General features: G+C 34.6%; 1 protein-coding gene across 1 annotated transcript in view; it reads left to right on the top strand.

Annotated features, from left to right (window-relative positions):
- LOC120337400 (general transcription factor 3C polypeptide 3-like) overlaps window positions 1-13179 on the top strand; it is a 22786-nt gene continuing 9607 nt past the window's right edge. The window contains exons 1-18 of the mRNA XM_039405166.2: window positions 1-157; window positions 386-679; window positions 1456-1683; window positions 1978-2030; window positions 2493-2591; window positions 3229-3417; window positions 3488-3602; window positions 4438-4629; window positions 5296-5461; window positions 6293-6440; window positions 6758-6845; window positions 7131-7277; window positions 8201-8472; window positions 8991-9100; window positions 9279-9360; window positions 10030-10075; window positions 10950-11071; window positions 11381-11559. Of these exons, the coding sequence (XP_039261100.2) occupies window positions 1-157; window positions 386-679; window positions 1456-1683; window positions 1978-2030; window positions 2493-2591; window positions 3229-3417; window positions 3488-3602; window positions 4438-4629; window positions 5296-5461; window positions 6293-6440; window positions 6758-6845; window positions 7131-7277; window positions 8201-8472; window positions 8991-9100; window positions 9279-9360; window positions 10030-10075; window positions 10950-11071; window positions 11381-11559 (2687 nt within the window). The remainder of the gene's footprint in view (window positions 158-385; window positions 680-1455; window positions 1684-1977; window positions 2031-2492; window positions 2592-3228; window positions 3418-3487; window positions 3603-4437; window positions 4630-5295; window positions 5462-6292; window positions 6441-6757; window positions 6846-7130; window positions 7278-8200; window positions 8473-8990; window positions 9101-9278; window positions 9361-10029; window positions 10076-10949; window positions 11072-11380; window positions 11560-13179) is intronic.

Consider the following 13179-nt stretch of genomic DNA (forward strand, 5'->3'; position numbering starts at 1 on the left):
ATGAATGACGGACACGGGAATCCTCAGCAAAATATATCATACTCAACATTCCCTGGTAATCTGACGACATCTGATTCACATTCATTGCATGGACAAGAATGTGATCCCCCGTTGATGCAGACAACTGCGTCATGGGTTCCTGGACAATCTGCTTTTGGTATGTTGACAAATTTTTATTCATTCTCAGAAAAGAGTTGAAAGCTAAAGTGGAGCTTTTAACTTGTTGGTGTCGCGAGTTAAAGATCTGGTAAACCTACTGTAATCTGGTAAAACTACTGAGCTCTCCTCAAAGGAAAGGTGTGAAATGCTGCATATAAGGAAAACAATGTCTTTTGTTTCATTAGTAAAAAACATCATTTTTATTAGTAAAAAAAATTATTTTTAGATGAAATGGACGCTGACCAGACTGGGGGTGATTTTTCAATTTCAACATCATCAGTATATTGTCAATCGATGTCTCTATTACAGTCGCCTCCGGCGACACAACGTAGAAGCGAAGGATTTTCCGCAAAAAGTCCAGTGTTCCCCCACACCGAGATTCAGACCCCACCAGTCCATGTTGATGCTGATACAACAGGAACATTTCATCCTCTAACTCCTTTGACAGATATGCAACAGCTTACAGACTTGCAACCTGTTACTCCTTCAAGAATAAACGATTCTCCTCGAAAGCTTTGTGGTAGATGCAGAAATTTTTACATAAGTCTTCTATTTTTGAATATTCACGATATTCGTAGCAAAAACAATCAAGGATTCAATCTTGAGATAGTTTTTATACTCAATATTTTAAATTCCCAATTTTAAGTGTAATTCAGTAAACTCACATTAGACAAATTGTCATTTTTAGCAATTGAATTCTAACAGTGAGGCTAAAAATTTTGTTACTGTTGAGATCCTAATTTGAATTTATTGTATAATACACTTAAAACTTATCCAATCTACATTATTTTTCAACATCATTATACAATTAAGTGTTGAACATTCATGAATTTATTATATTCCTCATTACTTATCGATCTTTATCGATGAGTATGTTGATTGGTATTTGTCTGTCTGTCTGTATGTTTGTTTGTCTGTTAGATGCACGCGATATCTCACGAAAGAGAGGTTGAAACTGCTCCAAATTTTGCATGTGCATTCATCATATCTCGGACCAGAAGCCTATTAATTTTGGATAAATTATGTCGTATAATTAGCGAGTTATTTATTAATTAGTGATGGGACACAAGATGTCACTATGGAGTAAGAGCGCTGTTTTGGGGGATCCCCTAACTTTAATACTTTAACATACTTGAAAGTTAACACTTTTTTTCAAAAGTTTCTTATGAGTTAAACCAAAGACTGTTAGGACTGTTATATTATTATAGACTGTGGATCCATGAGTTGAATTAAAATTATCTTCTGTTCAGAGGACATATTTTTGTTTAAATTAATGCCGGTTTTCTGATCTGACAGGCATTCAAGATAAAGCAGAAGATGGTGATAAAAATACTCATGTCGACCAACCTCCTCAAGTAACGCCGGCTCGTCCAGTAACTGAGATCCATTCCTTCAAGTCTCCACCCACTCCGTTTCGTCTGGTTGCTCCCGATGGTACAGAATTTCGACCAGTTATATCGAAAAAGGGAAACGGTCGAATCTCAATCACTTATCCATTGGATATGTTGGCATCATTTAGACAAGGTAATCAACTTTTTTAAATTTTGAATTCTGATTTAAAATATTCCGTTCTTTTGAGAAATGGTAGCCTTTTACTTATTACTAGATAACAATGGCTGCTTGTTGTATAAATTTTGGGTGTTATATAAAAAGAAAAATTATCAATATTAAACTTTTTGCAAATGTTCTCTTAAATATGTCATATTTACTCAGATAAATCAGTTTTTTGTTTCGAGAAATATTATCACTTTGTCTAACTTGGTCCAGGAAATACTGAAGTCATAAATATCATTTTAGACTGTGATGCATTATTTTCAGATCCTACATTATTGTCGAGTTCATCTGCAGCCTCAATGGACTGCTTCTCGCAGGTATTTACTTTTCACTAGTTTCTTGAAGTGTTGCAGACACTTGAGTCATTGACTCAACTCAAGTCACCAAAATCAAATATTTTTAATGAATAACGGATGATTTTAATCTATATTCAAGTTGAGCCCCCCGGGGGTTCGATACTCTCTTCGAAAATTTCCTTTTTCCCTTTCGAGCTTCTGTATAAAATTTAGACTTGAACTATTTGTGAGTTGGAAAAATTTTGACTTGAACTCCAGTAAGTTGGAAAATACAACTCTAATTAAAACATGTCGAACTCTGACCCCATAGCCCTTGTGGAAATTTGCATTGTCTGTATGCACATCAATGCAGCAAACCTACCTAAGTTTATATTATAGGTCGTGCATTGATATACTATTTGTTAGACTTTGTGTACTTTAACAAAGTCTTTATTTGTTCTGCTGTTATCTGACCCTTGTAGTAATTGTTCTATTATTTTGCAGTTTTTGATGCATCCTGTGTTACCGAAAGTACCAGATAGTTCTCCTGTATCAGAAAATTCACAGTCAAAACCGGTTCTTTCGACCGTTTCTGAATCACCGGTAAGCAGTTGTTGAAGTCAAAAAAAAACTTTTTTTTGTTAAATGAATTTTGAAATTTGTCGAATGGTGGATTTTGAGTCATATCCATTTTCTGTTGTTTATCTTATCTACTGAATGTGATTTGGTACTGCATTGACTTGACTCGACTTCCAACTTGAGATTCTGATGACTCATGCCATTTTGCCTTTCAATTTTTTTTTTTTTGTTACTCACTGCGCCGGGTTTAAATCTTATTCCCATCACCTCAATCAAGGTGTTATAAATTAAGTAGCCAATGCCGAATTAGAGAGATTCGGGTTCTTCCAATATAAAGTAGCTACTTACTCAAAAGCTCAGTGATGCCTTGTTTGAAGTAATAGCTATATAAATACATTATATAATAAATCATCATGCACAATTCTATGTTAATCATACTTTAGTTTGAATTTTAGATTAAAATACTTACAGTTACAGTTGAAACAGTTTTTATGGTTGAAAGATATCATAAAATATATGAACTTTCTGATTCTAAATTTGATTGGATTTCACTCAAAAAATACATCAAAACAAAAATCATACACTTATTACAAACAGATTTTTTTTGTATTTATTTCGCTTTAATTAATGTAATACTAATAAACGTATTGATCAAATTCAGACCTCAAGCACTCAACCGGAAAAGAAATTGGAAACAAACGCAGGGCTCGAAACAGGAGAAACTTTAGATAAAGATGAAAATGAAGAGGATATAGAAGAAAGACAAAGCGTACAAAATATAACAAAAGCTTTAAACATAGAATGCGATGTATATAAAGCCAATAAAAAAAGAAGAGGAATGAAAAGTGATGTGAGTTTACAATGTCATTCAAAAGTGGGAAGCAAAATATTACTCACTGGATATGGTCCTTGTTTTACAGGCACATAATAAGTTACCTAAAGAAGTTCAAGGTTTAATGGGAGAAGCCAATCTATGCTTCGCCAGAGGAAAATATGACGATGCATTGAAAATGTGCATGGAAATAATCAGAATTGGTATGTAGAACTACTTGTTTTCTATCAGATTATTTTTTGTAGTAAATTGGCTAGTTGGGCATAATGGCCTAGCTCAGGGGTATGCAACCGTTTTTGTCGGGGGGCTATATACCCAACTTCAGACATCTAGTAGGGCCACACAAAAAATTTAGTTTTTCCATGTGTAAAATGAATTAAAAACTTCTGACAATGCAAAATTTCATTTATACATTACAGTAACATTTTAGTGGACACTCGAAATTTAAAGTTTTTACATAGTTTGGTAACATCAGATTGACAGAAGTTGTAGCAACCCCTAGCTGACTGGGCAACTGTTCATCAGTCAGCTGACAAGGGAACAGAGAGAGACAGAATAAGGCTATATAAAGGCAACAGGCAAAACGGCGAAAGATCTAAGGCAGTGACAAGAGCAAAAAAAACATTGTGTATTTTACCCATGTGAGCGCCTTTTTAAACATAAACTGTCTGATTAGTATTTTATGCCTGATGAGGAAAACCTGAGTGTTGACAAAGGCCACACTAAATGGCTTTTTGCTTTGAACAAGGCTCTATACAATCAGTCACTGAGATCTAATGATACGTGAGGAGCTACTATTATTTGGAAGGACCAGAATCCTTTCCATCATTATTGCGTACCTAACTTAATACACCCTGAGTGAGATGGATGCATGGGATTTGAAGCGAAGATGTGTAATCTGTGATGCAAGCAAAATTAAGTGTAACACTTGATTCAGAGTTGGGTGTAAATTTTTTCGACTTCGACACATCTCTTCTGATTAAATGTTACTGGATAGTATTTTAGCATTTCATATGAATCTCTTTTTTTTCATTTTAGCTCCCTGGTGCCCAGATCCATTTGAAACATTGGCAATGATTTATGAAGAACGTGGTGAAAATATCAAGGGATTGCAATATTCATTACTTGCAGCTTATCTTCAAACTGGCGATGTTGATCTGTGGTTAAGATTAGCGGAAAACTGTGAGGATGCAGGACTTCTAATGCAAGCTGCTCATTGTTATAACAAGGGTAAATAACTGAATATGTAGTTACACAAAAGAAGGGTATTGTAATAATAATAACTAAATACTAGTAACTAAACCTTTTTAAATCTAAGTCTCTTAGGGGCAACAATGGTGATGCATTGTCCTAGGCATTTTTTTTGTGTGTACGATTACGTTTGGAAACAAAATTTTTGAGATTCAAATGAACTAAAGAAATCCAAAATATCCGTGTAGATGGATGGTAGTGACTTTAATACGTTTAAAAGCCCCTATAACAAATAAAATTCTCATTATAAATTCAAATGTATTTCTTTCTTTTCAAACTCTATTGAAACCATAATAAGATTTTAGTAGCATTATAAACATTTTTCAGTAATTCATACTGAACGTAACATTTTTCAGTAATTCATATATATTTGTATGAATACAAATATATATGCATGCAAATCAGTCTTTCCGTACCTGAATTCAGTACTATCTTATGACTGAACTATGGATTTTATATATAATTTATATATTATTATTATATATTAATATTTTTTATATATATTTTAAGTTATCTGGTCAAATGTTATGTTATGATGAATCATAATAACTTGAAGTCAGCCAAGTACCCAACGTTGGGTCCATTTTGGAGTTATCAAACACTGTATCCTTATTTTCTATATTGTATGGTTTTTCCACTTTTCAGCATTGAAGCTAAAACCTGACGACTATAAACTGTACTGGGCGGCTGCAGTATCCCAACAACAACTTGGTAACGTACATCAAGCACTTGTCCTATTCAAATCTGTCGTTCGTCTTATACCGGAAACTGAAGTTGCCCAGCGTATGGCATTGGCAAGAGATATTGCCAGGTAACTGTGGTTTTCTTATCCAGCTTCTGTGTTTTTATTTAACTGTGAATCAGATTTATAAAAGAAAGAAAGAATTCGACCAGATAAGACCTAAATAAAATCAGAATTTTTCTGAGTTTTTGTGGTGTACTTATATACTCCCGAAGTATATGAACAAAGATGACAAACACCGGAACATAGTCTGTGTACCAGGTTAAAGTTAAGCCATATTTTAAGGTTCAAATACTACAGGAGTCACTTGGCTAGTCCCTGAACTCGTAATAGAACTAAAATAAGGAAAATTGGAATAAAATTATGGCCTAACCCTAACCTGGTACACCCACTGCGTTCCGGTGTCCATAATTTAAGGTACAAATACTACGGGAGTCACTTGGCTAGTCCCTGAACTTGTAACAGAACTAAAATAAGGAAAATTGGAATAAAATTATGGCCTAACCCTAACCTGGTACACATACTACGTTCCGGTGTCCATAATTTAAGGTACAAATACTACGGGAGTCACTTGGCTAGTCCCTGAACTCGAAATAGAACTAAAATGGGGAAAATTGGAATAAAATTATGGCCTGACCCTAACCTGGTACACATACTGCGTTCTGGTGTCAGCCATCTTGGTTCACATACTTCGGGAGTACCAAAATTTGTACTTAGACAACAACCACACCTTTAAGCTCCAATATTAATAATAAAAAAATACCATATTCCGACTCCTCAGTTCTGAATATTCAGAAAAATTTAGACCCTTTCTGAATGCCCATTATAAAACATGTTACTGCAGATTTCAGAACATTCTACCTCAATTCAATGTTGAAGTTTCTTGTTTTCTTTTTACAGAGCGTGCCATGCCAACGAAGAAACAGCGTTAGCATTAGAAGTGATGGATGAAGTTGCTTCTAAACATCCAGATCATGTCAAATATGAAGATGTTAATGTTATGTGTGAATTAGCGATTACTTCTAAGCAATACAGAAAAGTATTTGACGTGAGTTAAAGAATTTGATTTCAATCAAATCAATTTGGGAAATTTACTAAAAGTATATTTTTGGTTTCAAACTCTTGTTTGGGACTTTTTATTGAAATATTTTTGCCAATATTGCTTCAAATTACAATTACATGTCAGCTTATTAAATATCACCCATTTTTTGGGAGAATTTTAAATAAATACTCACCCTAATAAATTACTCCTACAAATGACCTTGACCAGTTACCGCATGGTTCAACCTATGAATGAGCTGTCTTATTGCCTTTCCGCAATTCCAAATCTTCGTTCTAATACCAAGATTTCTTCTTTCAACTTAGGTAATGGTTAAACATTGTCAAATAGAAGTTCAATACGAGTCAGAAATGGATACAGATGAAATAACGGAAGAAATTGAAAATAATATTGGTATGAAATTTCACTCTTATCTGCTCTTCAGCGATTGATTGTTTTGTTCAACAGTAGCCCAGGTGCTACATGTTACCTCAATCTTGTGCATTGTCGTACACTAGGATTTCTCAAATTGGGTCCTTTGCCCCAGGGGGCATCGTAAATGGTTAGAAGCTGGGGTCACTAAAATATCTCGTAGCTCCCATTATGGTAAGCTTGGCTCTGGTTCCAAAGCAAATAATATTCTCATAAATCTCATTTTTTATGTTTCAAGATTTTGAAATATTTTATTTTTATTAACAGATTTTACTCTAGCACATGTCAAAATTCCAGAGCATTTACCAATTGATCTAAAATGTAAATGTGTGTTGGCAGCGATTCCAATGAAATGTTTTAACGTCGTTGAAGATATATTTCATGAAATATGTGGAATGGACGCATCAGAATATGGTAAAGACTAATGTATTGAGTTATTCTTATTCTGACTGTATAAAATAATACATATTGTATTTTCTGACTAATAAGCCAAGGCCAATTTTCATCGCTAAAATGGAAGGTTTTTCCAATTTTTTCTCTTCTTTATTTTGCTCTGTGAAGCTAGTAATAGGCTGGCCCAAAATGGCAAACAATCCTAGCTGTTGAATAAGACGATCTCAGAAAATCAGGACAAAAAATGGGTCCAGAAATTGGTTTCCGAAGATAAATAACTGGCTAACTAATCCCATACCCGACCTGGACTGGTAACCGGACGAGATACCGTGGTTCGCCATATGGATAAGTCGTTTTATCGGCTTTCCTCTCCCCCGGGATAAATATGTGAATCTTATCCTGTGTCTCACACTTGTACTGTTTACCATTTGTACCTATGTCCTGGTCTTTAATAAACCTTGTTTCAAGTTTTATACTTATCCTAGACCAGGACATAGGTATAAAACTTAGGACAGAGTAATAAAATAAACCCCTAAGTAGGATATATGCTCTTTTCTGAGCTGGGGTTGTAATGTTGATTATGGGTCACAGCATTTTAGAGTAACCTGTATTTTTGTATGAATTATATCTAACCCTCTTGCAATACTGTTAAAATTCTTATTCCTTTGAATGGTAATTTGCATCATGTAAGCTTTTCATTAGCGAACAGGAACCCAATGTTGTTTTAAAATTAAGTATTGTATTATACGTTGGACTTACACTTTAGTGCAGGATTTCTCCCTAGAGGGACTTCGCCTTTTTCTTTATTGCCCACTGAAAAAGTGTTTTGCTTTTTTTTATTAGACCAGGAATGGTAACAAGACAATAGATTTTTCTACGCTTTATCAAAATCTTTGTACTGTATATGATGCTCTTAATATTAGCTCTGATTTTTCCTTTATCAGGCGATTTACAATTCGACATTGCTGAATTATTAATGGATGAATGTCTGTATGTTGAAGCAATTTTTGTTCTCGATATCCTCGTAACTTCTAGCGATTATTCTCTCGCTGCTGTTTGGTTAAAAAAGGGGGAATGTCATAGAGAGCTTGGTCAAGATATTGCCGAAATGAATTGCTTTAAACAGGTGGTTAAAAAAGCACCGGGACATACGAAAGCTTATTTAGCTTTATGTAAAGTTTTGAGAAAACTGGGGAAATGCAGAGAAGCAATTGATGTAAGTTTTTTCCTATTTTTGGTCAAATTTACCACCATCTTTGGTAAAAATCTTGTTTATTCCAAAAAAACTGGAATTCTGGGATGTCCACAATCAATATTCAAGTCGTTTTTGACTGTTAAGAACACTCGGTAAAGTCAAAGTCAAACTCGGACACCAAAGCCCAAATGGAATGTTATAAAATCCATTCCATTCATTTAGAATGATTAACTTATAAAGTTATTTCCTCAGTTATTGTAAACTTGTAACCGATTGAGGAGCCATGGTTTGCTACCTTGATTTATTTATCCTTCCTGTCTTTGAATTATAAATGATTTCAAATTTTTTTTGCAACATATTTTATATAGTTTGGAAATACCAGAATCTTTTGATTGCCGCATTGTCTACCCAATTTATTACACACTGTATCGTGGGTTCGAACCTAAAATTTGAATCTGCGGGGCATCATGGTCAAGTCTGGAAATTCACATATCAGTAATGCAGTTGAATTTTCAAATAATTTTAATTTTTTTTCCAAGGTTGTGCGAGATGCGGAAACATATGAATTGGACAATGATGAGCAAATGTTGTTGAATTTCGAAAAATTTCACATTTATCATGAATGGTCTGCTGTGTCAAAGAAAAGAGGGTGAGAAGTCCACTAACCAACCTGTTCATAATGAATTGATTCTATACTAACGAACATATTGATATTGCATTCTCGTGGACGTTATGTTATGTTTTAAAAAGCATATGTATATGCCTTTTCATTCTAACAAGGTATCATTTTTATATATCAGTACAAACTTTCTTACTCATTTTAACAGCCATGAAATACTTTGCAAGGCAGCAGATACAGCTCTTCTTATGATTGCTAATAAGTTGGAAGCAGCTTTTGCCCCTTCTAAGGTTAGTATATTGTTTGGTGTTATTTGTATTACCGCCACTCTGACCCAAAATATTATGCGTTTATTCAATAATGCTTCCTGTTATTTTATTAATCATAACTAAAGTAAATATTGTACTATGTGACTCATTTCGCGTGATGCGTGATTATTAACACAAGAAACAAGCAATATAATATGCAATTAACGAATTCTTTCTAAACCCCCAAAAAAGCTGGGAACTAATTGACAGTATTCATCAGAGGTGTGAAGTCGGGCAAATTTACAATCAACTCCCGAGTCTGAGTTGTCTCAGAATCTGGGTTGTGAAAAAATTTGACTCGTACTCCAGCTTTGGGGAAAATCAAATGTAGATAACGAAAATTTTGGTATAGGCAAACTATTTTCATGGTAGGTTAGGAATGTTTGGAAAACTTGATGCTTTTTGTATAAAATTTGACTTTTTTTATCACCCATTGAAAGTCTGAAATTCCGAATCTGAAGGATTCTAAAAAAGATAACTTCGATGAATAAATGACAAACTCTGACTCACAGGCCTCAGTTGACAGTGACAGTTGACACACCAATTATTTGTATAATATTCGAAATAGGAAATAGAATTGTAGATTATCAATCTTGAATATCGATCTTTTTTAATCTAAATTTTTAATCTAACCAAATCTAATTTGTTCAGACGATGCTAATCAAGAAACCTCGACAGAGTCACAAAAAATTCAAAGGTAATTCCTTGTTACTTATCGATCTTGATCGGTAAGTATGTTGATAGGGATTTGTCTGTTAGATACACGCAATATCTTACGAAAGCGAGGTTGAATCTGCTCAAAATTTTGCATGTGCATTCATCATATCTCGGACCAGATACCTATTGATTTTAAATAAATTATGTCGTATAATTAGCGAGTTATTAATTAATTAGTGATAAAGAGATCTAGATTTTTGCAAAGCGAGAGAACGTGTATGTCCTAGATCAGAGGTTCCCAAACCGTGATTTGAAATGGCCCGCCGAGCTCAGATGAAATAGTGTTCAACAAATTTTGTTTGCGTTCTAGTGTGTTACGTGATTATCACAGTTTAAGCATGTTTTTTTGCAACAATTCAATTAATTATATGCACCGGTATTAGGATTACATATGGCAGTAATTAAGTTATCAACCACATAAGAAAGCTTAGAGATATCAAAACACAAACGAAAACTAGACTCCGTAAACAGACATTTTTTGGAAACAGTGGTAGATCCACTGAATCACAGCTAAAGCGTCGCGCACTTTCGGGCGCTACAATCATCCGGCCCGCGAACATCCCTCCGATTCTGCTTTTGGCCCTCAGCTAATAAAGTCTGGGAACACCTGACCTAGATTCTTGAGGCGAGAGCGCACATGTGCTGAGTATGTGTGCGATGCACAAGTTTCCATCGAGAAATTGAGTCAGAGCGAAGGATACACGCTGCTATATCGATAAATCTACAGTCCCTAATCGCTATCTCGTTATTATATTGTTAGGCAAGAGATGATTTTAATGAATGTGGTTACATACCCAAATTGAGTTGTTCTACCAACTCTAGTTTAGATTATCAATTGAAATCCTATTTTCAAGGTGACGTACGAGTAACTCGTCGCGTTGGAAAGAATTTTTATAAACATAAAGATAAAAGGACGTTGGCTGCCAGGGGGAATGCTGCTGTCATTAGTATTGAAGATTGGTGGGAATTCTTCTTGGTGAGTACTTCAAGTTAGCTTTATTGAAAGTTGATTTTATGTAATGCATCTCACAAAACTGTTTAAAGGAAGAAAAACAAAAATTTTTTTTATATAAAATGCCCATTTGTGCTTTGGCTCCTAGCAAGGCTTTGTACTGAGCAAGCCTACTCATTTTAATACACCCTGAGTGCAGTGGTGAGTAAACATGGTATTTATTGCAACACTCAGTTTGAAAATCACTTTTGATAATAAATCAAACATTTTATTATATTTTTTCAATTAATTCCAAATTACTAGGCCTAATCATAATTTGAATGTTTGTTCCAGCTCACATGTGAAATTCTATTAAAAACTGAGAGATATTTGGATGCTATTACTATTGTTGATGGAGCATTATCTTATGGATATTGGTATTGCAATGCAGAAAAGAGATTGAAACTCGAAAGGCTGGCTTGTTCTTTCTGTATGATAAGTGGAAATTATTCACTGGCGTACTCTTTTATGAGGTTTGTTTTACTCATTTTTACTTTGAAATTTGCATTTTTATTCCAAAAGAGGTAATTCGTATTGCAACATAAGAATGTTTCAGTGTCCATTATGGAAGTAAGGATAAAATGCTGGTACCACAATATTCGAAATAGGTAAATTTTGATTGGAATATCGAGCCCCGTAATACTCGGAGAAAATTTGAAAAAAAAAAATGAAAATAGTAGCCTTCTAGCGGCTTCAATCTCAAATTACATGAATTGAAAATTTGCAATCAATTGGTGAGAGAGCAGAGTTGGCTTACCCTAGCTGGTCGGAACCTTCCTTTGAAATATAAAAAAAAAGTATTTTTCTGTATCAACAATCAGCGATTTTTGTAGCTTGAAACGTTTTTTAGGTACTCAAGGCGCTTGAAAAACCACTTTTCCTGTCTTCGGTCGGACCCACTGGCAGATACAGCCTAATTGACAATTAGAGCTTTCAGAAACCCACCTTTGAAAATTCCTCGCTATGCCCCTGAACAGAGTATCACTGACTACCAGTGTTCACTATTAGCGCACTTTTTTGCGAAAATTGCGAAGCACTTTCGCAACTTTTTTTAGGAACTGCGAAATAGCACTTTTTTCCGATTTTGAAAAGAAATAGCACTTTTTTCCGATTTTGAAGAGAAATAGCACTTTTTTTCGATTTTGAATGGAATAAAAATTCAAAGTTGACAAATGTTTTTGTGTGCGTATTAAGTTGACAAATAAGTAACATACTAGTACTTTTGTAACTCAATTCTGCATATCATAACGATATTTACCGGAATTCTAACCTATGTGGTGAAGACATGGAAGATAAAGCTTTTGCATTAATGGCAAAATTCTTGTTTATAATATGATTATTAAACAAGCACACCGATTCCGCTTCGACCGCGAAAACGCTCGGCGGCGTCTTTGAAACCAGATGTCCGAATGCAAGGCAGTGCGTTTCTCTAAACGAGAGTGGTCATGTGACTGTCAATGACATCGATGAATTGTGACCAAAGTACACGATTTTCTAGTACTGGTTTGACAGGTCTGTGTTCTCTTCTTAGTGAATTTACTGGAGCCATTCAGAAATTTCTGATACTCGACACGACATTGTTCAGTAATGGAATGTAAACTTGGGCCATTGTTTGTTAAATTAGAAGAAACCTTTAGCAGCCATTTTATTGTAACCACGAATGTTAAAAGCAAATGGCGTTTCGCGGAATTTTGCGATATTCAGTATTAGCTAGTCTAGTCATTCACGATAAATCAAACTCAGACCAGGGTCAAAAATCAATCTAAACTATTTCCTCATTAATATGCGAGTAGGGGTGGGCAAAATCGAATATTTTTTCGAATTGAATATTTTAAAAGAATAAGGAATATTTTTTACGCACAGCAGGAGTCTGGTCGAAAAATTAGCAAGGAAGCCTTTTCTACTGGTTAATATCGTTATAAAAGCTAATTGTTTTTGTCACCGCAATCGTTTTGGCGACTATATCCTGGGTTTGGCAATCCAGGCTTACGCGTGCGTTCACATCGGCAACAGCTGTTAAGGGCATCAACGACAAATTTCAAAACCAAAATAAACATTTGCGTTGACTTGATATTACCTATCAACGTTTGTAA

This window comes from Styela clava, chromosome 1, assembly GCF_964204865.1.
Source record: "Styela clava chromosome 1, kaStyClav1.hap1.2, whole genome shotgun sequence".
In the NCBI taxonomy this organism is placed as follows: domain Eukaryota; kingdom Metazoa; phylum Chordata; class Ascidiacea; order Stolidobranchia; family Styelidae; genus Styela; species Styela clava.